Below are 25,821 nucleotides of genomic sequence, written 5' to 3'. Positions count from 1 at the left end.
TGTTTTATTCATTAAATTTTTAAACTTCATCGCATCCCAGTATTTATTTATTTATTTTACAGTATGTTTATTTTTGGTAATCTGGTACTTAGAAAGCAACTTTTCAGAAAAATGGAAGTCAGAAAAGGCATAGACAGCCTACTTCTGGTTCAGGGTTTTATTATAAGTAGCAGAGCATCTCCCTAAAAGTTAAAAAAAAAAAAAAACTATATTGACAGGTTTATGTGTGATGATAATGGAAAAACAGAGTGGCTCCTGGAATGTACAGAGTAAAAAGAAATAACAGAATAAACATGTTGTATAACTCACAGATTATGCTAAAACTTGCCTAGATTTGACTCAAAAGTGTTCTTCTATCTATATTATTTCTTAAATATAGATTATGTGGTAGGGACTCACATACAGGGACTCTAAACAAAAATGCTCCTTTTGATAAGAGTTACACAGTGAAGGGTAGACCCACAACATATTGTAGTTACGTCAGAATATTCCACATAAAACCCTACCCACCATTTTTTTAGGATAAGATCATTTATTTACCAAACACAAATGAAAACAGGGTAGGAAATGACAACAAGGATATTTGGATCATTTTTGCTGTGAAAACGTGCTTTGTTCTAAATTTCGTTTTTACACTCTTATTTTCCACTGAAGTCAAGGCAACGTTTAAATAGGACATAAGGAAAAGGTAGTATGCCCGAAAAGCAAATGATTTCCACGATTTCCTGAAATCACCCATGCGAACCGACAATTCCCATGGATGCATAACTGTGATTAAACTGGCACAATAAAGGAAATGACTTTTAGTTTGCTCAAAAAATACACCCAGGCAGTCTCTCCTTATTTAATTTGAAAAGCCCACCATTTATATAAAATACAGCACTAAACCATATCACTTTTGCCACTTATGGCATGGGAAAATAAAAAGATAAAAAACTATGACTCTCATTGTCCGAATCTCTGAGAAGCCAACACTTTGACCCAAATGCCCTCAGAAGGGCTGTGGCCCAGACCTAGTGCTCAGGCAGGTCGATGGCTGTCTTTGTTTTCCACAGTGCACAGCTGTCTTTTAAAAACCACTTGAATGAGCAGCATGGAAAATTAAACCTTCATTTTATTCTTCTCCATCTTCAAAACGTAACAAAGAGGGTACTCATTTTTTAGCCAAAATGAAAGTGTATCACTGAAAATAGGTGTTAAAAGACTGGTCCCCTAGATTCCTTTGAGAAGAGGCCTGTTTCCCAGGCTAATGATCACCCCAGGTGACTGAGCAGCTGTCCACCACCAGGGGACAATAGTCTGCATGCAGAAGTCAGCTTGTAACTTTTATATTATTCTCCATTGAATGAGATGTGTGTAGGGTCATGTTTAAAACACAACACTTAATGTCAGACGCGAGTATTGAAAAGAGACGTATTTGTCTAAGACCTAAAAAGAGACACTTCTAAATTCTAGAATATCCACGATACAGCTTTACCTGTACATGTTCTAACCCTCTGTCTTTATATTTACCAAGTCGGGATTGGGGTCTTCAAAGCAGGGTGTGGGTAGTTTCCACGCTAGCAAGTCCCTAGGCAAAACACACGTGTACGTGCTTGCACGCGTGCACACACACACACACACACACACGAACTCACACACGCAGAGAGTCCCAGAGAGCAGCAGAAGTCTTATCTTCAGGCTCTGTGTGACCTTGAATTGAAGTCCTGGGGCCGCCCTCCTGAGCTGTGCCAGGGCCTGTTTGGAGCTTGCTGGCTGCTCTGCTTCCCCTTGTGCTCAGCATCCCTCCACCCCCTGCAGAGCAAACTGGCTGGGGTCAGAGAGGCTGCCAGGGCCCCAGAGAATGGAAGGAGCCTCTCTTTCCCTCCAGAAGCCTGAACTCACAGGGACCACTTTTGTGACGAGGCCTGCCTTTATCATTCTGTGAAGGATTCAAACCAGGGGAGTTAAATATGGCGATTACTTGCTCAGAAAAACCAGAAGGCTGGGAAATTGTCCCTTTCTATTATTTATGGACCACAAATAATACAAACTAAATGCTTATGAGCCATATCACAAGAAGGCACATTGTTTTTGCTAGTTAGCTTGTTGAAACCCTTATTTGAGTTTAAGTTACGTTTACATCATGGAGAAAGGAGCCAAAGTAGACGTTTTCGAAGGAACCTCAATTCTTTGGGGAGGGTGAGTTCCTAAAATGCTAATTGTTGACTTCCCTGAGTGGCACTGCTTATCAGATGGGAGTGGGGCCAGAAACTTCTTGATTTGGAAACCCACCTGTTTTGGATATAATTGACTAAGTGTGGAAAGATAATGCTAAAATTTTTTTTTAATAATCAAAATTTGGATTCATTTTTATTTTTTTAATCCAACCAAACTATAGTAACAGATCTGTTAGCTGGAGATCAGGAGACGTTATTGAAAGTCTTGATTTTAAGTTCTCAGAGAGTCCTATTTGCTCTCAAAACCCTACAACTTTCTAGAGTTATTGGTCTAAACAAACTTTCTGGATGGCGTGAAACATGTAGACTTTGAGATTGCCCAGTGATATCTTCTGTTCTGACTTTATAAAAAAGCCCGCCCTGTATTTCCTAATGGGAACCTGGTAGCCGCTCATGGTAGCGTTGGCATGCAGCTTTAATACTTGAAGTATGAACAACCCTAGTGCTAAAATTCTTGTTTTACAATTTTGTATTGATACCCATAAGAAAATTAACTAATTGCAGTTTTCTTTTTGTCCTTTTGCACCTCTGTTTGCTGCTTTCTGTCTCTCTCTGTCTCTTCCACATCAGTCACCTGGGCTTGGCACTGACTCATGTCCCCTGTCCCCCCCATCAGCCCATCGTCCCCCTGCATCCCCCCCAGAGCTCCGTAGGAGGTGTAAGGAGAATGAGCACCAAGCCCCAGGCTTGGAGCCAGCCAGAGGCACCATGCGTGCGCGCGGAGAGCCCGCCGTGGACTCTGACCACAAAGCAAAGCCATCCTTAGGGGACCAGGATGTGGCTTTTAGCTACAAACAGCAAACTGGCAAAGGGACCACCCTGTTTTCCTTCTCCTTGCAGCTCCCGGAGTCATTCCCTTCTCTTCTCGATGACGATGGGTACCTCTCTTTCCCCAGCCTGTCGGAAACCAACCTCCTCCCCCAGAGCCTGCAGCATTACCTCCCGATTCGCTCACCCTCCCTTGTGCCCTGTTTCCTCTTCATCTTTTTCTTTCTGCTCTCCGCCTCCTTCTCAGTGCCATATGCCCTCACTCTCTCCTTCCCTCTGGCTATGTGCCTCTGCTACCTGGAGCCCAAGGCGGCCTCCTTGAGTGCCTCACTAGACAATGACCCGAGTGACAGTTCAGAGGAAGAGGTGTGTACCTCGGCATAGAGCACACTTCCCTGTCGTGGTCGGGGCTTCGGTCCGAAACAGTGTTAGGCACCTACTGCCATAGTGGTCCTACTTTCAGAGCCTCATTTATTGTCTGTGCCGACATGTGAGAGGTTTCTGTGTGTCGGGGAGTCCCCCCCGCGGCCCCCGGGTTAGGCACAACACCATGTGGATGGAGCAGGCTGCGCCCAGCTCAGAAGCATTCGGCCGCCCGCTGAACTCTACCATGACGAAGGACTCAGAAGTCCATTTTAAAGAACCCATTAGCTGTGTTAAAAATCAGGGCTAGGTTAAAGGTTCTGGTCAGTTACTGGTTCATAAAGGAAGGGGCCTGTAAGACCGAGAAATAAGTTTGAGTCGGATTGATGGGGTGTTCCCCAAACACCTTCTGGCATCATGGTACGTACACAGCGGTGATACCAGTGGATAAACAACCCTCACAGCAAGGTGGGAATGAACAGCCGGAGGAGGTGGGTCGTCATCAGCTGGGTAGCTTTCCCCCAACTATACTGATGCCTCTCCTCCCTGGAGATTCCGAAATATCCCCACACTGCCTTTGCTACTCACAGAGGCGAGCCAGATCCTAAGGCTGTGTTGGGTCAGAAAAAACGCTTGAGTAGATGAAAAGGCCCATGTGACCTCAGTCGTTGGAAGGCCTCAGAGAGGACCAAAAATAACTGCAATTTTCAAACACTGTTGGGAAAAGACTCCTTGAAGATGTCTTCATGCTGTCAAAAGGGGCTGAAAGTTCATCAGTCCTCATAGTGCCAACGCATATATTGGATGGCAGTGATCCTTTCAACTCCAGCATGAGCCAAAAAATCCACGCACGTGTGGACAGTCTGGAAAGGTCAGGGGAGCTGGGTAGGCCCCTGCGGCTCTCAGCCAGGCATGTGCTCAGTGGGGAAAGGATTGGGGCCTTCAGCCTCTGTCTGAGAAGACATGCCACCTGTCCATCTCCTGTCCCTCATCTGAGCCAGTGGGTGAGTTGACATGGTAGCCCGGTAGCTTTTCCTCTTCACTGCTCTCCTTTCACACCACTCTCCAGATGTGTGAACAGCCCAGCAGTTCCCTTCAAACAGACCGCAAGGGAAAAAGAACAGAAGCTGCCAACAGAGGGCCTGGCTGTCACCCACCCTTCTGCCCACACCCTCCCCAGGCCCCTCCAGCTCTTCTGTTCTCACAAAACAAGGCTTTTTGTGGCAGGAGACAAGCCCAGTACTCCTAGCATTTAAAAAAAAAAAAAGGTCACAAAGTCAAGGCAACACTGAAAAAAAAAAAGGGAAAAGTCTATTCAGTTTTCAGCTCAGTCGGAAATCATAATTTGAGCTGCACCTGTGGGTATATAGAATTGTGTTTATCTATATTTAGTGATATTATGACCATTTCTTAGCAGCAGAAGGAAAAAAATGGGAATGGCCTCAGATGTTTTAAATAAAAATTTGCCCTTTTCAGTTTGATATTGCATAAGAGCCCTTTGCAAGAGCCCTTGGGCCATATGACTTAGCTCCAAAGTCCATATGACTTTATTTATCTAATATAAAACTATTTCCATACATGGAAAATATTTTAAGCGAATGATTCCTAGGCTTTAATATCACCATTTCTCACAGTGGCAATATGATCAGATAACGTAGGACTAGAACGTACCACATGAAGACCACAAGATTATCTACAAAGACCCGTCACATTAGCTGGTTTCCAACCTGGACATCTATTTTTCCTTTAGCAATGGAGTTAGTCATCCAGCTAACATAAAGCAAAAAGATTGCCATTTTCTGCTTTTCTGAATTCTAAGTAACTGAACTTTTCTGTAGCAAACCACACAGATCTTGTGCCTAATCCAGGGTATACATCTTGTTGTAATCAGTGCATGAAAATTAATGTTAAATTTGGGCATGTCTGCATTACATCAGCAAAACAAATCACAGCAGTTACCCAATGCAAGCCGGTGACCACGTGACTGGAGCTTCCCAGCCAATAAGTCTCCCTGTTATTGCAAACCTCTGAGACCGTGAGCCAGTCTGCGGTCTTTGCCCTCCTGTCCAGCCCCGGTCGCCCATGACAGCTCTCCTAACACGAGACTTCGCGTATGGCCATCTGTTCAATGTCGTCTCTTAACCCCAAGTGTTAAGAGCTATGCTCTCTAGTTCAGGCTGAGCTGGAGGACTCCTATGTAGGTGATTTCATTAAAAAAAAAAAAAAAAAAAAAAAAAAAAGCCATTTGTTGACATGGCCTGTTTTATTCTCTAGGCTTCAAGCACTTTGGCAGCTAAACACGGTGACTTTGTGTAACATAAGGTTCAGCTCTGTTACGTTCATTTTGCAAAATCACTATGAATGTAATTCTTTTCAAATATTTTGTCATCGATGCTTACATTTCTTACGTGTTGAAGTGATTTAATTAGATCCTGCCTTTCTCAAGAGTGAAACCCAGGGTGGAAAGGCAGAATCATTTCAAACTATAAAGCTGTTGACCAATCATGTTTTTTTCTTTTGTACCTTCAAGAATGGTCACATAAGAAGGGGCACAGAATATTAAATCATCTGTCAAGAAACGTAAGCTGAACTTAGTTCACCATACCGTAGAATGTATTTATGTGTCAATTTGTGAGGAATTTTTTCATAATACAAAAAAGATTCAAATTTGGAGGAAAAAATTAATCGATCAACCAATTTTTAAAATTTTAAGTTGTGTAGACGTAGAATAATATGATAGTTTGTGACCTGTTATACATTTTGTAGTTTTGATTAGTCGTAGTATATTATATAAATAATATATAAAAGCTGCTTGTGCTATAAAATCTACTTTGTTCAGCCTTTCTTCATTCATTATTTATTGATCATGCACTATATTTGTCGAATAACTGACTACATGCCCAGTAAGAATTTAAGGCCTAAGCTATTTTTTCATATAGCTAGAAAAAATGATAGTAGTAATTTTGTAATATTATAATGTGATACTAATATATTAACATCAACATATGACAGTTATTACATGCACTTTTAGGTCTGCATGCGTCAGGCGTTATAGAAAGCACTTAGTGTCCATTACCTGATACAGTCAGGGCTGTTATTTTTTCTCCATTTTGCTGGAAGGAAATGGGGATTAAAACATGAAACATGTCCAGTGTCTCACAGATTTCAGTAGCAAGGATTTGAGCTCATGTCAGTCTGACATCAGAGCCCTCACTCTTAACCAGTACTGTAATCTAAAGCCAAGATGCTTTAGTAGATTTAAAGCCGTAAGGGAGATTATGTAAGAAAAGAAATACTTTCAAGCACCTTGGAAGTGTTTCACAAAATGAGTTAGCACACCAAGCACCACCAGCCATTGAGTTAGCACACCAAGCACCACCAGTGATTCCTATTTATTCTTGAAAGCCTAAGGTTTCTTTGGGTTATTATACACTTGAACAATAACCTGTCTCTCTCCCCCTATGTCAAATTGGCCATTCCCTAGGCTGTCAGTTGGGGAAGCCATGTTAACACCATAGCAATGATCACCCTCATCAGAAAATTAATAGCCACCCCTCCCCCGCCGGGTGTTGCGAAGGTGGTCAGGTCATGAAAATGTGTCAGCGCACATTCTTTACCAAACTACTGAAAATTATGTTCTACTTAGGCATGGTAGCTGGCCACCTCAGGCACACATGCCAAACATGAATTTTAATGTATTTTCTTTTAGGCATATATAAAATGGAAATTTGGGATGGTGCCAAGAAATCCGCCTAGCCGGAGTAAGGTTGATATGCACATCCCTGTCCCAGTCATCCTTGAAATTCCTTGTTGTTAGGATTCAAAGATAATTTGGAGAAGCAGGTTCACAGGCTTACAGCTCCCAGTTTTTATTTTTGTTTTCAAAATATTAATCGCGTATCTTTGCTCAAGGGAATTTTATTAGTGATTAGTTGACATTTGTGGAGGGAAATTCAGTTAATAATATATTACGGCATTTAAATGTCCCATCTTCAATAGCTGTGGTTCTGTTGTACTCCAAAGAAAATAGTTTCTGTTTTAAACCATAAACCTTTATGAAACCTCTTAAAACCCAGTCCTGAAATTTATAATTTCTCCCTTAAAAACTTAGGCTCTGTCAAATGCTGTGCTTTGTTTTATTTGTTTACAAGTAGATGTCTCTCTTTCTCTCTTCATTTTTTTATTACTATTATAATTTGCTTCATTTGAATGGTTGTTTTGGAAAGAGATGTTTAAATACCTACTTTGATATACTTCTTTATCTTGGAGGGTGGGGAAAAATAACAGTTAGTCTATAAAAAATCTAGGTAACACTGCTACTTGAAAACTGAGTTACATTTTTCACATATAAAACATATGCCTGTGAGTCACTGGCATGTGCTTTTTATAAGTAATAGGTAATGCAGACAGCCTGATGGTCATAAATGGGTGTAAATTATCAACGTGATATAAATGAGGGGCTGAAAGTCCAGTGACAGAGTAGCTTTTTATTTAAATTTACATTTTAATTTACCTTTCAAATGTGACATATCAGTAGAATAACAAACATATACAAACATCAATTTTATTTGCATTGAACATTCTTAAGAGATCTTTCTTGGGGTTTTAGTTAAACGGGGTGTGGGGGAGAAGGACAATTTGGTTTTCCTGAGACATGAAACCAGACAGGTCAGCTTGGCTAATGCAGTCCCTGCGGTTCCCGCAGGCTGTGCGCCTCTGGTCTTCTTCCGAATGGCTCTACTGATGAAGCCTGGCTCTGGCCTTTCTTTGGCTTTTGCTTGAACCTGCATTCTTGTGGGAAGGTAGTATGAATCAGATCACAGAGAAAGAGAGCGAGCTGTTGGACCTGTGCCATGCCCTATTTGACCGAACGGGTTTGTTTTCTATTCCTGCCTTCCTCCCGGACCCTGGTCACTTCTGTGATCAATAGACCGACAGTGAGCGCACGGACACGGCGGCGGACGGGGAGACCACGGCCACTGAGGTTGGTACCATCACTGCGGGCAGGAGGCTGGTGGCTGCCCAGGGCGAGTGCTTCATGAACGGGGCTCTGCCTTTAGGGCCTTTGCATACTAGCTTTTAAAGAGCGGAGAGAAATTCTTACTTTGAAAGGAGGAAGTAAACATATTCTATTGCCTAAGCCAGTGGTTCTCAAACTCTGGCCTGCATCAGAATCCTCTGGCAGGGTCCCCTTCTCGTGTTTCTTGTGCAAAAGAAAAAGGTCTAGGCTGGGACTCCAGAATTTGCCTTTCTAACAAGTTCCCAGGGATGTTGACTCTGCCATTTTAGGATCACATTTTGAGAACCTTTGGCTAAACCAATAATACTTAAAAAAATAATAATTATATATATATATATATATATATATATATATATATATATATATTCCCCTTTCCCAAATGAGAGGCTGTTTGTGTGTGATAGCCATAATCAGTGAGGAGGAGGGTCACAATTAATTTAATTAGCTTATTTACTAGCTACAAATATATTTTTAAATCCCAAATGGTCAAATAATAATTATTAAAATAATAATTCTTATTTTTGTAGACAAGATGGATATAACCTAGGTCACTCAAAAGAAATGGATTCTCTAAGGAAGAAAAAATTAGCAAATTACTGTTAGTACTCTATTCCAAAAAAAAAAAAGGTGCTCATACTATGCTATCATTTATCCTTTATGAATTCTTTAGGATAAATAAACGTGTGTGCTTATGTTGTTTTTCGAAGCTTCTCTACAAATAACTAAAATTTCTGTAAAAACAGTGTAGTAATGGAAGCCAAGATGTTCCTTTCCTGAAGTGCTCACAGAATTTATTTTTTACTTTGTGGAGTTGTTTTTTACATCATCCAGTTAGAACAGTCTTTTCTAGTAGGACCTTCAGGAAGAACTAAAAATGTAAATAGTATCTGTATAATACTTAATTGAAAGTATCTTCAGAAAAACCTTTTAAAATGGAGTTTTCATCCTTGGGAAATGCCAGAGTTCATCTCAAAGTTTGGAAATCATAATTTTTTAAAGTTAAAAATAACAGCACTGGCATTGAAAAGTATAATAATAATAATATTGTTATTATTATTATAATAGGGGCACCTGGCTGGCTCAGTCAGTAGAGCATGCCACTCTGACTCTTGATCTTGGGGTCATGAGTTCAAGCCCCACATTGGGTGCGTAGAGTCTACTTAAAAAGAAATTTAAAAAAATAATATTGTAAAACAACAACTATTCAGATTCTTTTAAGCAATCACGTATAAATTTATTACAAATTAAATATTTTCTGTGTCAAATTGTAACAAAATTACATCTTGATTTTATAAGAATTATCAGTTACATGTAGCTATATGTTAATTCAGTAAACTTCCTTGGAATCTTAATGTGTGCCATAAATGAAAAATATTTTAATAATACTCTAAATTTCTATAGCAGTTCCAAAGGTTGTTACATAACATTTGAAGCATGCAAACATATACATGCAACATAAGTTATTGTGAAGCTTAAAAATAAAACAAAGAGCTGTGAATGCCCCACACACTTAAGAATTAGTGTGTTGCCAGCACTGTGTTAGACTTACCTGTGCCCTCCCATACTTTTTAAACACTTTCCCTTATCTCCTCTCGGGAGCCAGGACAATAATAGTGCTGGGTCAGGCGTGCTGGGTAGGCAGTCTTGCCCCATGGGCAGATGAGGAGGCTGAGACCAAGATAGACTGATGTGTTACAGGCCACCTGCTCAGGTGTCTTCCTCTCTTACCTGTAATTACACTGTGGGCCTCCTGTGGACCCGGGTCTGAGTACCACCAGCGAGACACACAGCTTTACTACTGCCTGCACATGTGGCTGGGCTTACTTACCTCGTTCCTGGTACCTGGACACCAGTCCAAGGACTAAACAGATCCTTGCAATTAGAAAAATCAGGATAGGGGCGCCTGGGTGGTTCAGTCATTAAGCATCTGCCTTCGGCTCAGGTCATGATCCCATGGTGCTGGGATCGAGCCCCGCATCGGGCTCCCAGCTCGGCGGGAGGCCTGCTTCTCCCTCTCCCCGCTCCCCCTGCTTGTGTTCCCTCTCTCGCTGTGTCTCTCTCTGTGAAATAAATAAATAAAATCTTTAAAAAAAAGAAAAAGAAAAATCAGGATAATGAAGTGGCTTTTAGATAAATCTGTTGAATTTTTTAAAAACTCAACAATGGTCCTATTGACATTTTAAAGAAATACTGGTAATGTTGATGGTAGTTGATTCCTTTTTTTTTTTTCTTTTTAACTTTCTTAACATATCCTCTTCCTCCCTTCCCAAGTTCATTTATTTTTAAGTATATGGGTTCAAGAAATTCATGGTTCCAGGAAATTCTTAAATGTGGGACCCTCTATGTTAAATTCTTTGAGCCTCGGTTCTCTGGACTACAAGTTGGGGATAATAATAGCTATAACCTCATAGGATTATGAAGATTCATACATTCCAAGGGAGATCTCATTATTGGATAATCCTAACCATTCTTGTGAGTTTTAGTTTTAGTGTGGGTCCCCACACTTCCTGAACCATTTCTACTGTGCATTAAGGACAGCCTTCCAAGCCCCTAGCTGTCACCTCCCACTTATGTGTGTGTGCTCATCACACTCAGAAGTCCCAGGTTAAAGTGTCAAAGACCCACCGAGCAAGGAATCTTTTACTCCTGTCTTAATAAGCATCGTAATTTGTGCATGAGAGTGTGGTGGCTTGCATATAGGAAAGAAATAGCATCCATATACAAGAGCAAACCAGTGCCCCCTTTTAGCAAGTTTCTATAGACCAGAGTTCTTCAGCCGTAGAGTCAATTACATGGTAAGACTTTATTTCCCACTCTTTCTTGATGCTGGCAGTCGGACCAGGAGGAAGATGCAGAGCTCAAGGCACAGGTAGAAAATTAAAAATAAAGCAAAAGCAAAACCCAGCGTGTGATAAGCATTGTGCGTCTCCGGTGTTCCAGTCTTCCAGCATGCTCTGTAGGCAGTTACCCATGTTGTCGGTGCAGTGTGGAGGATGGCATTTGTGCCCATGACTACTGTGTCCCTTACCTTTCCCTTTCTTCTCCACTTTTTTCAGAATAGTCTGATTAAGCGAATAAAGGGTGAAAATGTGTATGTCAAACATAGTAATCTTATGTTAGAGGTTGGTATTGGTATATACCAGTGCATGTTTGTGTGTGTCAGCATCCCTTTTAGTGGCATACCTGTGGGCTCATACAATGTTGCATGAACTGTGTGCTCTCACCTGTGAATAAGTGGGGATACCTTCTCAGCCTACTCTGGGTCCTCCCTCTCTCCTAGATATAGATCCTTTTTCCTGTGTATATTTATTTTAATTTTTTTCTGGTTACATGTGAATTACACTCTCTATAGTTTGCCTTTCAAAACTCTTTTGATTTTTATGCTTGCGTGAACTAGATTTTTTTTCTTCTCTTTTCCTTAGAAATGTCACATTTTCACCAAAGTGCTTGTGGTTGTGTTATGAGCCCTGATCAGAATTCTTTTATTTTGACTACTAATGAGATTGACGTTACTTAAGAAAAAAAAAAAAAAAGCACAGATAGGAAGGCAAATGTAAAATGTTGACTGTTGGATTCTTTATGTTCTGAATATAGGAGCTAGATAAAACTCAAGATGACCTGATGAAACATCAAACCAATATTAGTGAGCTGAAAAGAACCTTTTTAGAAACCTCCACAGACACTGCTATCACGAATGAATGGGAAAAGAGACTTTCTACCTCCCCGGTGCGACTAGCCGCCAGGCAGGAGGATGCGCCTATGATCGAGCCGCTCGTCCCTGAAGAGGTTGGTATGCGGGCTTTGGGTTGTCACTGTCCTGTGCTCACTGGCAGTGCTTCTTTGCAAGCTTCTGAGTAAGCAGTCTCACCACTGGTCTGTGTAAAAACAGAACTGACTTACTCTGGGCTCTCAAGAAAAGCTGCAAAGTAAAATGATGTGGCGGCTGAGGAGTGAGTAGTCACATCCCAGGGTGCTTGGAATGAACAAGGAGGCCCAGGGAAACTCTAGTGCATGCAAATTGGTTTGTTCTAACTGCGAACCTAGATTTCACAGCTGGGAGAAATTGCGATACTGTCTTAATGAACTGACACTTTTTCTGAAAAATGCTTTTTTCTGCTGCATTAAAAAGTGCCCTGAAAACTCATGAGTGTTTCTCATCAGTTGCAAGATGAGGCGTAGGGAGATTGTCTAATGTTTGACTCAACACTGATCTGAAGTTGACAGAATTTCAAGACATGTTTTACTCTGGGAATACTACACCAGGCTTTTGCTGGTATAATTTGTGTTTGATTCGATTTTAACTGATTTTTTAAAATATACATGACTGATTATTTTAACTGATTTATAATCAGTTTTTATTTGGTTTTTAATAGAGAACATAGAGGCCAGAATGTCTTTTTAAGTAAGAGTGTTCCATATTGGAAAGCTCTCTTTATATGGACAGCCAGACTGTGAGGATTCAGCAGATCCTACTTCGGGGCTCCCACTGTGGGACCCACAAATATCAGTGGTGCTCATCTGACTGTCAGCTATTAGATAGACATCATCTTGCTTTATCTGTCTTTCAAAAGAAGTAGTTTTTTAATAACTTGCATCTTTCTAGCATTATACTGATTAACTTCTTTCTTATCAAGACTGTTGTTATAACATATTTGTCCAGAAAGCTGAGATAGAACAGAAAAAAATAAAAACTTAGGCCTTTATGAGAGAAAAACCCTTTAAGTGGTAGTCTATATGCAATGTTTAGGTCCTTGCAGTGAAAAGAAGAATATAATGACACTCATTTTGATCATTTTCTAAACTTTCCTTGAAAGCTATTTATCAAAAGTGATCACAAATCACTATATTCATGATAATTCCAATCCCAGCTGAAACATGACAAAGTATGAATCCATTTGAATTACTTTGAAAATGGCCCTTTTATGCAGAATAGATGAAAAGTACTGTTGCCAAAGCATTCCTGTACCATTACATATCTGTTTCATTCAGATGACTTGAGTAATATATAATGAGCTAGTAGTAGTGATTATATTCTAAGATTATCGTGTATGTTTACTATAAAATGGGAATTTTATTGCCAGTGGTTTCAACTTTCAAATACTGAGTTAATAGAAGATAAGTAGCAAGGAGGCCCCAAAGCAATGCACACTTTGGAACATAGACAAGCCCGTATACAGGGCCCACCAAACAGGAAGGATAGATGTATGGTCCGTGAAGGCCTCCGGGTATGTCTCTGTCCACAGATATTTCCCAGGACAGCCTTTGGTGATGCTCCTACACTGAGTTCATGTTAGAGCTATATGCCCTTGTGGTCACTTGAATACTAAAAGTTTCCAAACCCCAACCAAAATGCAATACCCATTAGCGCTTCTGCAGTGCCAATATCAGCCTCTTTGTCAACGCAGGTGGTAGTCCTAGGGCACGTAAGCTTAGCACGGGGTATCCTCCCGATTCACAGATTCCATAGTTGCACGTTAGCCTACTCACTGGAATTCACTGTAACCCTAACATCAGCCTTAATGGCACTTTCCCAGTCGTCTGCAGACAGACACAGAGTGGTGAAAACTTTGTGTCTCAACCATGCATGTTCCCAGCTTTAGTTGCACAAGGCAGGGCCCTGCCTTCCTGTTTCAGTTCCCATACTGTAAATAAATTGCTTTTCAGGCCTATTTAGTGCCATGTTTTTGCCACTTCAGATGACCGCCAGACATAGCCCTGAAGTGCGAGCTAGTGTTCCTAAGCACAAGAAGGCTGTCACTTGCCTTTTGGGAAAATATATGTGTTAGAGAAGTCTCATTCAGGAATAAGTTAGAGTGCTGTTGGGCGTGAGTTCAATGTTAACGGATCAATAATATGTATTAAGTAAGGAGTCTTTAAACAAAAACACATACAAAACAAGGTTATGTATTGAACAGTTGATGACAATATCATGACCAGAGACTCACAGGAGCCTTAACCATGTGTTTCCCATAAAATCAGTGGTTCAGTATTCACCAACTCACTGTTCATGGGGATTTTATTGAACATGATTACCATGAATAAGTGGAATCGACTCTCTTTGTGCATATGTCTGCTTTCTACTCCAGCTGTACTTTTGCTAGTCAGGTTTTGTATGGGTCTCAAATTGGGGGGTGGCGGGGAGCGGAAACCATTCACTATGATCATGTTTGTGGATAGGGAGAGTTATCTTCATTCTCCGAATCTGACTTCTGTGACTTTCCATCAGGCCTTGGGGTGCATGCAACTCTAGGTACATATTAAAATTACCTATGGGAAGTCTTAAAAATACTAGGCCTAGGAGCTATTAAATCAGAGACTGATTTCATTCGTCTGAGCTGCACCCCCACGTAGTACTATTGTTTTAAAAGATCTCCACGTAATTCTAATGCACAGCCCAGTTTGAGGACACCCTGGCCCAGGGAGGAACAAGGGCCATGGCTCTGGACAAATCCCTAATCCCCTGAGAGTGAGTAATACCTCTGTACGTTTTGCATGCCAGTACAAGAGCCTTGTTTCCCAATTATGATATAGTGATGAATGTTTAAGTAACTAAAAATGTTTTCAGTATACAGCTGACTCTCTTCTAACCCGTGATAAAAGTGAACATTTCGATTATCAGCTTTTCTTTCTTTATCAGCATCTCTTCACTTGTCTTTAGCTGCAATAACTGAATTGAGGTTGACCATCTATAGGATTTTATTTTAAGACCTATCCCTTATGTTACCCTTTTCTCTCAGCGGACACACACAGTTCAGAATGCAGACAGTGTTGACACTTTCATTATAGACAAAGAAAATTTTGAAATTAGTTGATGTCAGACAACAGGATATGCTAAAAACCACTATTTTCCTGCTATTATTGGTTTTTTTTAGGCTTTCATCTTAGGAATAATATTTACCTCAGTGATTATAATTAGAGGCCTGGCAGTGGTATTCTGAAAAGTACCTATAATTTTGACCTTTCCTTCCTGTTTCTTATTTCTCTATGAAAAAGAGGCTACAGTTGAAAGTAAAACAAACAAAACAAAAATCCATATTTAATGATACCACGTTACATTTTGTCTTTTCCAATACCTTTCTCCAAAATGGAGAGGGATAGGGTTGATTTTTTTTCCCCCTTCAGAAATATCTTACTTGTTCTTCATTGAAAAAGGGGCACAGGAAAACGATGCTATCAAAGTTTGCCAGCAGGTCCTTCAGGAGAATATTCCAGATGTCCCCTTACAAACTCTTACAGGCAAACTATTAAAAGTAGTACTGATAGGTTTGTACACACACAGGAATAGTAACTAATTCTCATTAAATTATGTTGTTTACAATAGGATTTACTTTAAAAACTCTGTCCTTTTAGAAACTTTGGGCTTTCTGTTATGATTTTTTAGATTACTCTTCCTGGATACCCTTTCTGTCAGTACTCCATGGAGCTATCTATACACTATGCACAGAGATCGGCTCAGTAGCTAGTATATTGCCACTTGAATCATTCCTACTCAATACTAAAGGAAGGACTAGCAAGTAGGTAAAAGGAAGAAGCTAGTTGCTAACATGGCATATTTACTTCAGTGTTTCTTAATGTTACATGTTAAGCGTGACTTGAAGTACTTAATTTTTCACAAAGATATTTTGAAATTGACTTTTTAAAGTTATTCACCATCTTATGAAAGTTCAAATAAAGCTATAAATTTTGAGTATACTTTGTTTTCTGTGGGATAATAAAGGAATCAATCTAGGTCTGGGTTTACTCGAGCTAGTAGCTGATGGCGGTGGCCCGTGTGTATTTCCTTGCCCGGGATGAAGCCAGCACTTCAGTGGGGAATGCAGTCAAGAGTTTGTCAGATATAGGAGTGAGGGTTTTTTCCCCTCACTTAATTTTTTTTTTTTTTTTAATCTTCACATTTTCTTTTACTCCTCACTTCCACGGTTTTGCACATGACTGGCCTAGACACTGCGAATGCCAAGGAGATCTTTCTTTGGCTCTTGCATGTTTTGTATTTATAGAAGTGGAAAACGTGTGAGTCAAACACTGGAGCTTCAGAAAATAATCTGTTACTTTGGGGACATGATCATGAAACTTTGAGATGGTTTCAGACCACTTTTCAAATTCATAAGCAATAATTCACTTCTTCAGAAAGAAATGAATGACTATTATATGTACGACACAGTAAAAGAACTCTCTTCCTAACTTGCCTTTTTTTGGAAACTGTCTACTTCCTCTTCTCCAACCCAACCCCCTTTATTCAAACAGACCAAAGAAGAAAGAGAAATTTCTGAAAAAGTTATATTTTTGCAGCAAGGAAGCTCTCCATTCCTTGAGTCTCAGGTAAAAAACAAACATAAAGGAATTTCCCAGAAGGGAATTGCTCTTCAGCTTTCAGTATCATTGAAATGTCTTTAGTTTTTATTTTCCTTTTTAACTCTGCCTCGCTTAAAACTAAGGTAGGTATGTCATTTTTGCTTAGATTCTGGGGAGGGGAAAGGGAATTTTCTTACTATTTTGGTTATCAGTTAGCCATCAGTACTTTATGGCTCTTGCTTCTCGGTGACTATAGCTGCGTGTGGTCATTGAAGCATTATGATGATGCTTTCTAATACTGTTGGACTTTTTACTGTCTGCTTTACCCATAGAGTGATACTAACTTAGATGACCTTGACTGATTTTGAAAGTTCTGAACTTTTATTGGTTTTCCCACTAGCCGAGTCTGATAAAGAAAATGCAGGAAGGAGACTCTGCAGGCTCTGTGGTTACCTCTCGTCAAATCATTTTCCAGAAAACTGTCCCATCGACCCTAGAGGTTATTTTTCAATTCATTTGCTTTAATCCAGCACTGGCACGTAGACCGATCTGTAATTTTTGTTCGTAAGGTACACAAATTTCTAGATTCCTATGCAAGCAGAAAACGCTGTAGTTTAAAATGTAAATCAAGGTACTCAATTGCCGCTGATTTGATTTTTCTTCCCTTCCTGATCTGTTAGACTAGTCCGCTGTCTGGTCTCATCCTAGTAGCCTTCTCAAATACAAGTCTCTTAACTTTCAATTCTTCTGCCGTATTGGAACTAAGTACTAAGAAAAGTGGCAAAGAAACTACTCAGATGATGAACTTCGCTTGTAAATAAGATTGGAACACGGTACAGACCACCATGAGCTGTTGATAAGAGGTTCCAACAATGCCCCAGCGGTAGGAGGGACTTCTTGGCAGTGCCTTGAATAGGGCACGCTCAGTGTTTATTGAATAGTAAGCGCTGTAGTGGATTCAGTCCTCCTATATGAGGAGGTAGAATTTACAAACATGAGAAATGGTATTCACAGAAATTCATGGGATGCTGGTGAGTTCTTTGTGAAAACAGCAGATAGGAAGTGCAGTGTTATAGTTGTCCTGGAAAATGGTCTTTTTGTGCCCATACAAGCTAAATGACTCGTACAACAACTTCAGTAATGTCATTTACTCTTGAAATACAAAATGATCAGACTGTTAGTGTAAGGTCAAATAGAGTCTTGCAAACACTTACCACCATGGTATGTTCCTGCTTAAAGAAATCTGCAATTGCAATTCTACATGCAGACTGTATTCCAAGTTGAAGGTTAGAGTTTGTACATTTCAGATAAGAAGAGCTCTGTGACCGTAATCCTTAGATATTAACACCAGCCCTGTGCAGTCATATCACAGTGTAGCTTTTGCCCTGGTTTTCTTAAAGGATTCTTATTTTAGAAATGAGACCATCAGAATTTCTAATTTAGCTTTTATATTTCAAATATAGGGCACAGAGGATTGGGTTATTGTAGACAAAGTACCCACTGAGGTAGTTGATGGTGATTCGAAAAAGATTGTGACTTACAAGGTGGTGACCATGAGCAGTAGAAGCGGTGACATCCCTGCCGATCTGTTAAGATCTGGTGCCCTTGAAATGCAGAGCTTCGATGACTTGGCCCAGGAAATGCAGTTGAGAGGAGAGAGCAAACAGAAAATATACACTCTAGGAAAATCCTACGACACTGTATCGGGGAAGATTGTTACCATGACTGGAAAAGCCAAGGAGGGGGAGAAGGGGGTGCAGCCCTGCAGTCTGGAAGCCTTTCCGAAAACAGACAGAGGGTTGTCAGAGTCGGTGAAGATCATTTCAGGCATGGCCGATTACGAGGTCCTGGACACCCGCCCTGACGAGAAATCAAAAAGAGGACCCGAGGTCCACACCCCCAAACGGAAATTGTCCGAATCCCTGGCTCCCATCCAGGAAGCTGAGTCCCGGCGGCCGAGCCCCGAGGAAGAAGAGCTGCAGAAAGCCCCACAGCTGGGCCGGGACACGGGGCCCCACGCGGGGCTGGACAGCACGTGCCTTGGCAGGACGGAGCCACCGCCCGAGGGCGAGGTCTTGAGACTGGGATTCTTTGGTCCCAGGCAGAAGAGCCTGTCCGAGTGGAGATACTCCCAGGAACCGGCCGTCGCCGTGGCCACTGCTCATTACGTTACTGAGTCTGCCACGTCCCGAGTTGTGGTAACCAGTGCCTTTCGTTTGGGCCACTGTTTCAGATTCCAGCATGACATTTTTTTGAGGCAGTGCCCTTCCACCCTCAACTTTTCTGTTCCTCTTGCTGTTTGGCTTTATGTTGAGAACAGCCGACCCAAGCTTTTTACCTTTTTTCATGGTTAGATCAATACCGTGTAAGCGTTAAAACACTTTCCGTTTTATTTCCAGCTCCCCGATCCTGAGATGTGGTTGGTAGTGCTCCTGGGGCTTGCAATGAAGGGAGAATGGTCTGCTTAAACCAGCACCGCCCATATCCTAATAACTCTCTGCTTTCCCAAACCAGAGCTCATGGTCGCCTCAATTTGCTATTTTGTTTCCCATTCTTTTACGTTTCCAAAATCTGTATGGTAGAGTCCCTCCTCCCTCCTCCCTCCTTCCTCCCCTACAGTTTTGTCTAAGCAGCTGTGAATGTGAATGTGCCCGCCTATGTTCCTGTCTCTGTACTTGACTGTCCGTTTCTTTGTTCACTCAGCCTAAACAGTCTTCTGCTGAAAAGCTCATGGATGGCTCTGAAATCTTCAGTTTATTAGAGTCTGCAAGAAAACCAACAGAATTCATAGGAGGGGTTACTTCTACTTCTCAAAGCTGGGTTCAGGTGGCCAATTGCTTCCTCTTTGGTGTTCCTGACTCTGTCTATTTGCCTTTCTTAGCCTTTTTGGTGTGTGCACGTATGTGTGAGCGAGTGAGTGTGTGTGTGTGTGTGTATTTTGCTCAAGTGGCTTTGCCTTAAACACCTCAGAGGTATCTTCGGTGGTTTTCCTTTGTGCCTGCTTGGCATAGCTGTCATGTGCCTTTAGTTGCATCACTAGAACATACTTCAGATATTCAAAATTCAGATTTCAACAGTCGTGTTGAAAAAGTTTCATAGCATTTAATTTTTTTAAACATTTTATGTCACCTGTCAGGTCTCAGAAAGCTGCCAGAACCAATGGGAACACACTACGGTGCTTTCATTTTGTTTTGTTTTCATTGCATTTTATCCGCATTCTATTTCATTTATCCACATCCTATTTCATTTGCGGCTATCCCAACATAGCAACACAGGCTCGGGGGGTGGGGGAAGGGTGTCGGGGCAGGGGCCATGCATCCGAGACCCTGGTGCGAGGGATGCAAGCTAATTTATATTTTCTATAAGCATTTCTGGTCATAAGCACTTGACACTGGCTTTACGCGCCATGGTGAGTGGCTGCTTTTGTTTTGATTTTTGTGTTTTCACCTTTGGTTTGTGGAAAGTCACACTGACACCGCAATCTTTTCCCATGCAGCAAATGGAAACCAAGACTGGGTCCAGCAAGGTAGAGGCAGAAACAAGCCAGCACCCCCAGCCACTTAGCACCGAGAAGGTTGTGCAGGAAACCGTGTTGGTGGAGGAAAGACACGTGATGAATGTGCATGCGAGTGGGGATGCTTCTTACGCGGCTGGAGATGACTTGGATGCTGCAGCCCAGGCAGCATCTGCTGATGCTTCTAGCTTGAAAGGGAAGGAGGGCTCTGCTCTGACGGAGGGAGCTAAGGAGGAGAAGGGGGAGGTGGCCGAGAAAGCTGTCCTCGAACAGGAAGAGACGGCCACTGCTTCTCACGAGCCAGTGGAGGAGCAGAGTGCAACAATCCACGTTTCTGAAACTTGGGAACAAAAACCTCATTTTGAGGTAATTAGTAGTTGACATTACTTTCCGCACTGATGTAGAACTGATCTATGAGTCCCCGAAATTTAGTTAAGCATAAAGGGGGAGCTAAGCTTAATTTTCTGCCTTTTCCAAGTGCAGTTTGTTTCTCCTCTCATTTCCCTCTTGCATGGCAATAGGGTCTCCATGCTGGTCTCCATCTTCGGGGTCACATGCAAACATATTTAATGATTATTAATAACGTGTGGTTCCAGGAAACAGTTCCTGCCTTCATTGTAATTATTGGCAGTAGACCTGGGGAATGCATGGCCAGCCAAGATACAGAAAATTTGATCAGTGTAGTTCCCCAGAAGGACCAAAAACCATGCTTGCCTTGGTACCAAATGCCAGAACTTTCTTCTTTATGTCTTTTACTGAGATTCCTGAAGTATATGGAGTAGGGAACAGTTGATGTCTTCGTATTTGTTCCTTCTTTCTAAGAAGTTATTAAATAAGAGGCTAATTGATGATTTTTGACTTATTAGTTTAGGTGATAGAGGAGGGGGAGTGTAAAAAGAGTTCATTAAACATTTCCTTCAAAATGCTTTCCTTTACCTGGAACATCCCATGTTAAAAAAAAAAAAAAAGTCTATGGAATTCTGAAAGACTGACCTGGTGTCTGCCTCATTCCTCAACTTACCCTTCCCATGTTATACATAAACATTTATTTCATACTAACCTGTGCTTATCCATACCCACCGGGGGAGGGGGGGACCAAAATCATGTCTTTGTGCAAACTATAAGAGCAGCTCTGCCTACTTCCCATTGGTACAGTCATCAACTGTGAAGACAGAAACCATCAGTTTGGGCGGTGTTTCACCAGGAGGAGTAAAGCTAGAAATTTCTACCAAGGAAGTACCGGTCGTTCACACGGAAACAAAAACCATCACATATGAATCATCACAGGTAAGAAGTCTGTGAAGGCCAGAGCCCTGGCACTTTGTTTTGCCCCTTAAATGGCTTACTGCATTCTAGTATAACTAGATGACATTTAATTCGTGAGACTCAGAGGACCCAGCAGCTAAACTATGTATATCAAGAGTGATAATGGTAGTAATTAAAACTTTATTACCGATCCAGAAACGTCAGGTGACTTAAACAGGTCTTCATACATCTTAAAATGTGGAATAAGGCTCAGGAACCTATTTCTCTAGCCATAGATAAGGAAAAATACTAGCTCAAGCATACCCTACTGACATTTCTCAAGTCCCAGTTTTTTAACGACAGTTACCTCTGGCCATGTTCGGGTGAGTCTGTCCGGAGGGCCGCGGCTCCTGTATGCTGACTGGACAACACAGTGATTGTGGGAGATGCCTGAGTCATTGTGATGCCCTGACCCAACATAAGTATTCGAGTGTGGTGTCTGTTCCTTTGTTTCTGTAGGTTGATGCTGGTGCGGATTTGGAGCCCGGCGTGCTAATGAGTGCACAGACGATCACATCTGAAACCACCAGTACCACGACCACCACCCACATCACCAAAGTAAGTGGAGTGGGGACAGATAAAAGTAAGGCACTTACATGGAACTTCTTGCCAGTTGGGCTGTGCAGGCGGCGTTACGTGACTGCCAGGACGCCCAGACAGCTGCATCTCATGCCCACTCTGTCTCTGGGGCATTTGCCCTTATGTGCTCATTTCTGTTTAGGAATATGCATTCTGAAATCTCTTGCTTAACATGGACTCTAGTCCTTAGCATATGGTCGGTGTTCCAGAAACACTGGCCAGCCACACCCAAAGGACTCCATTTTAGCTTCACTTCTGAAATTAACGATTTTAAGTAATTGCCAAAGAATTGTTTCAACTCTTCATGAATGCTGTTAGTTAAAACTCTGTTAGCATTTCCAGCCATTTCCCCCACTGAACCATGATCGTTTTTCCAGGTGGGTAACTTTGTAATGCTTGTCTGTCCCTTGCAGACTGTGAAAGGAGGCATTTCGGAGACAAGAATTGAAAAGCGGATAGTCATCACAGGAGATGCCGACATTGACCATGACCAGGTAGTGTGCGTGAGAATGGTCAATACCCTGGCAGAGAAACAGGGACACTGGTCAGCCCCACTCTTCCCAGTGTTGTTCTTCTAGTCCATCATGCAGTCTAAACAGTTTTCTGAAGTAACTTTTCAATATGCAATGTCCGGTTCCTTTTGCAATCATTGTACCTCATTTGTAAATTATGTGTATAGATCTAGCTCGTAAGTCTCCACCTTGCTACTGATCATGCATGTTCTACCTCCTTTTTGTCTTTGCCCTTCTGTGATTTCCTGGGGATAGGCGCTGGCTCAGGCAATTAAAGAGGCCAAAGAGCAGCACCCTGACATGTCAGTGACCAAAGTAGTAGTCCATAAAGAGACAGAGATCACACCAGAAGATGGAGAGGATTGACCCCAGGTAAGAGGCAACACTGATTCTCTAGGCTTGGCCTTGGCTGGCATGTAGCATGGGGCCACTTCCCTCTGTCCTTCCCCTGCCTCTTCCTCCTCCCCTTCCTCCTTTCTTCTCTCACTGGCATTGGCAGGGCTGCTCACCAAGGGGGTGGAGAATTGGTTTGTGGGTGCTGGTTTGTTTCAGATTTGGGGGTTCCATACTGTGGACTTTTTACATATTCTGCCAGGTAGAGGATCAAGAAAGAAGCAGTCTTTGCTTGCATGGTCTCGCTGGTGTTTCCTTTTCATTCATGCCCTATGCTCTTCATTATCCAAATTTGAAGTGTCAGATTTGATTTCACTTGCCATGTGGCCTAATCAGAATGAAGGCCACTTTGTTCTGGAAGGTACAATTTGTGTGTTCCACATACCAGGGAAATAAAAGGTACCCCCTTTCTCCTTTGGACAGCAGCATTACCCCATTCATTGTAAGCTTTCTCTGCAGCTATGTTTGGTTATGCTTCCGTTTATGCTCTCATTTTGCTTTGTTTCTGAATTTGAAACCTGGGCATTCACTTTGATTTTGGATGTCTTACATTTTCTGTATTCTTTGGGAAGGTTTTTTTTCCTGTTAGTATAGCATCATGTCTCAGGAGGAGGCAAAAATGCAGCCTTGTGTTCCTGCTTTTCTCTAGAAAGTGTGTGCATGCCTTTTCAATGGCTGTTTGGCTGGCATTGGAAGCAGATAGCGTCTTCTTTGTGTGCACAGACTTGTTATGCACACCACCTGCCGTGCAAGAACTCATGGGCCCAGAGCATCCCCAGAGGGCTTTGAATGCTGAATGCAACCGTCGAGCTACTTGCACACTTGGTTATGTGACAAAAGTCTCTTAAATGCTTTACATGTATAAATGAAATAAGGAAGTTCTCTAATGTTGGTTTAGAAACTATAGATTTAATAGCGGCCTCCCTTAAAGGAAAAAAAAAGGTCACTCATTATGTTCAAATTAATCATGTTCTTTGGAAGACGGAAAACAGAAAAAGGGTTCTCCAGTGAGCTTCAGCCGCTTGGGTGACGTAGTTACGTAAGAGAACGCATATCAGTGACTTATGCAGGAATTTTACAGTATGTTGTCAAAAAGTGCATGTAATAACCTGCAAGATCATTTTTTTCTTTTTGTGGCCTTAATCTGTGGAAGACTCTCAGGTGTTTTCCAAGGAGTAACTGATCAAATCTCTTTCCTACAGGAATAACTTAGCCTGCACATGAATCCAGTCATGCAAACCATTAGGAAAACCAGAGCCTATATGGAGTTCCCTCTTCTAACCCAACTGACTTGTATCTGCCCATGGAAAATTTCAATCCAGGAGAACTGATCTTGACCATTAATAAAGACACTGGCAGAGAGATCTTCCCATAATAAAGCAATCCGAATCAGCATCACAAAACTGATATTGCATGAAGCAACGATAAAATTACAAAAGAGTAGCATTTTTAATTTCCACCAAGTGTCTAAGTTTCCGGCTATACCTGCACGTTCATAACCAACAATATAAACCGTGATCTCATGTAACACATAAACAATTCATGCCTTTCATAGTTTATTATTAAAGTCTAAACAAAATCACAATTTCTTAGGTGACAGATCTTTTGTTTACAGACAAATGAAGATTACCCGAAAATGCTAGAAGCTGTCTAGGTCCAATGTGTCAGGTTTATCCCAGATTAGATGTGCCAATAACCGAGTTTATTCAGTAAACAACTTGAATCTCGTACTTGTTTCACCTGGTTTTATTATTCTCACCCATACACAGCAACGACTCTCAATCCTCTGGAAATATTTAATGCTTACAATCCTGCTTTGTGTATCTAATTTGATTCGTTATAAGGTAGAACTGATTTTAGCATATTAATGTGATTTCTTCCTTGTTTGCTTTGGTCTGAGTCCAACCTGGAAAGCTTCCAAGATTTCCCTAACAAGTCCTAAATATGTAAATTGTCATTATTTGGGGGAAGAAAACCTGTTTTTGTTAGTTTACAATATTACAAAATTTCACTCCAGAAAAAGCTGTTGGGCTTCTGTTGCTTTGTTTTCTCTCTTTGTTTCTTCTTCCTTGTGTTTTTAAGTTGATTTTACTTCTTTTACTTGAAAAAGAAAAAAGTGTTTTATTTCCAAATCTGGTCTATATTTACAATCTAGTTCAGAGCCAAGCCTTAAATTGTACAGAATTTCCACTGTAATTAAACTATTTAGTGTTTAGTTATAAATAGCCTTCAAAAAGATATATTCTCCATTACACTGTCAACTGCATCACACAGCCATGGTGAATGTATGTTTCTGCATAGCGAAATAAAAATGGTAAATGCATTTAAAGCTCTGATTCTCCGTGTGTGATAATTTCAGTATTGTCTGTGTTTAGCCAAGAGGTGGCATGCGCATGACACCGGAGGCCTCATTCCTCTGCACTGTATAGAGCTTGTCTTTTTACAGGACAAAATGTGCCTATGGTGACATGACACAGTATATGGACCCTTCGAGGTATGGGAGACAGGAAACAGAATACATACACATAAATGTTTGGTTGCCTAGGAAGGCCTTAAAAAGTATAACTAGTTACCACAGAGTCTCATCTTCTAAGTTAGGTTTTTTATAAGAAAAGAGGTTTGCCAATAAACCCAGTGTTTCTGGCTGCTTTTAATCTCCTGGAGAGACACCTCTCTCACACACGTCAGCTCCACAGTGGAACACATTGGCTGCAGCATTCTAGAAGGGCCCATTCAGTGTGTTCCCACAGCTCATTCACAGGAAACTCCTCAGGCCAGGCAGTCTAACGCCGAACTGCACTTGCTGGCCTACACTACTGTGTCATGCTTAGCTTGCTGATTTTTTTTAAACTAATT

The 25,821-nt window shown here is 41.3% G+C and overlaps 1 protein-coding gene across 14 annotated transcripts in view; it reads left to right on the top strand.

Moving 5' to 3' along the window:
* Positions 1–25,294, top strand: part of EPB41L3 (erythrocyte membrane protein band 4.1 like 3) — a 151,732-nt gene extending 126,438 nt beyond the window's left edge. For 5 of the 14 annotated variants that reach the window (XM_034996014.1, XM_034996015.1, XM_034996013.1 and 2 more), the window contains 10 exons: positions 8,281–8,334; positions 11,965–12,156; positions 16,615–16,689; positions 19,366–19,488; positions 20,159–20,542; positions 21,332–21,463; positions 21,941–22,039; positions 22,474–22,554; positions 22,828–22,944; positions 24,168–25,294. In XM_034996014.1, the coding sequence (XP_034851905.1) occupies positions 8,281–8,334; positions 11,965–12,156; positions 16,615–16,689; positions 19,366–19,488; positions 20,159–20,542; positions 21,332–21,463; positions 21,941–22,039; positions 22,474–22,554; positions 22,828–22,938 (1,251 nt within the window). In that variant the 3' untranslated portion in view covers positions 22,939–22,944; positions 24,168–25,294. Of the gene's footprint in view, positions 1–2,789; positions 3,354–8,280; positions 8,335–11,203; positions 11,240–11,964; positions 12,157–16,614; positions 16,690–19,365; positions 19,489–20,158; positions 20,543–21,331; positions 21,464–21,940; positions 22,040–22,473; positions 22,555–22,827; positions 22,945–24,167 lie in introns of all 14 variants that reach the window. The other 9 variants (XM_034996026.1, XM_034996025.1, XM_034996017.1 and 6 more) reach the window with 5 other exon arrangements.
* Positions 25,295–25,821: the final 527 nt, after the last annotated feature.

The sequence above is a fragment of the Mirounga leonina genome, unplaced genomic scaffold, assembly GCF_011800145.1.
Source record: "Mirounga leonina isolate KUSES-001 unplaced genomic scaffold, KU_Mleo_1.0 Mir_93, whole genome shotgun sequence".
Taxonomy (NCBI): Eukaryota; Metazoa; Chordata; class Mammalia; order Carnivora; family Phocidae; genus Mirounga; species Mirounga leonina.
The sequence above is the reverse complement of the archived record's forward strand: the minus strand, read 5'-3'. Positions and strand labels throughout refer to the sequence as shown.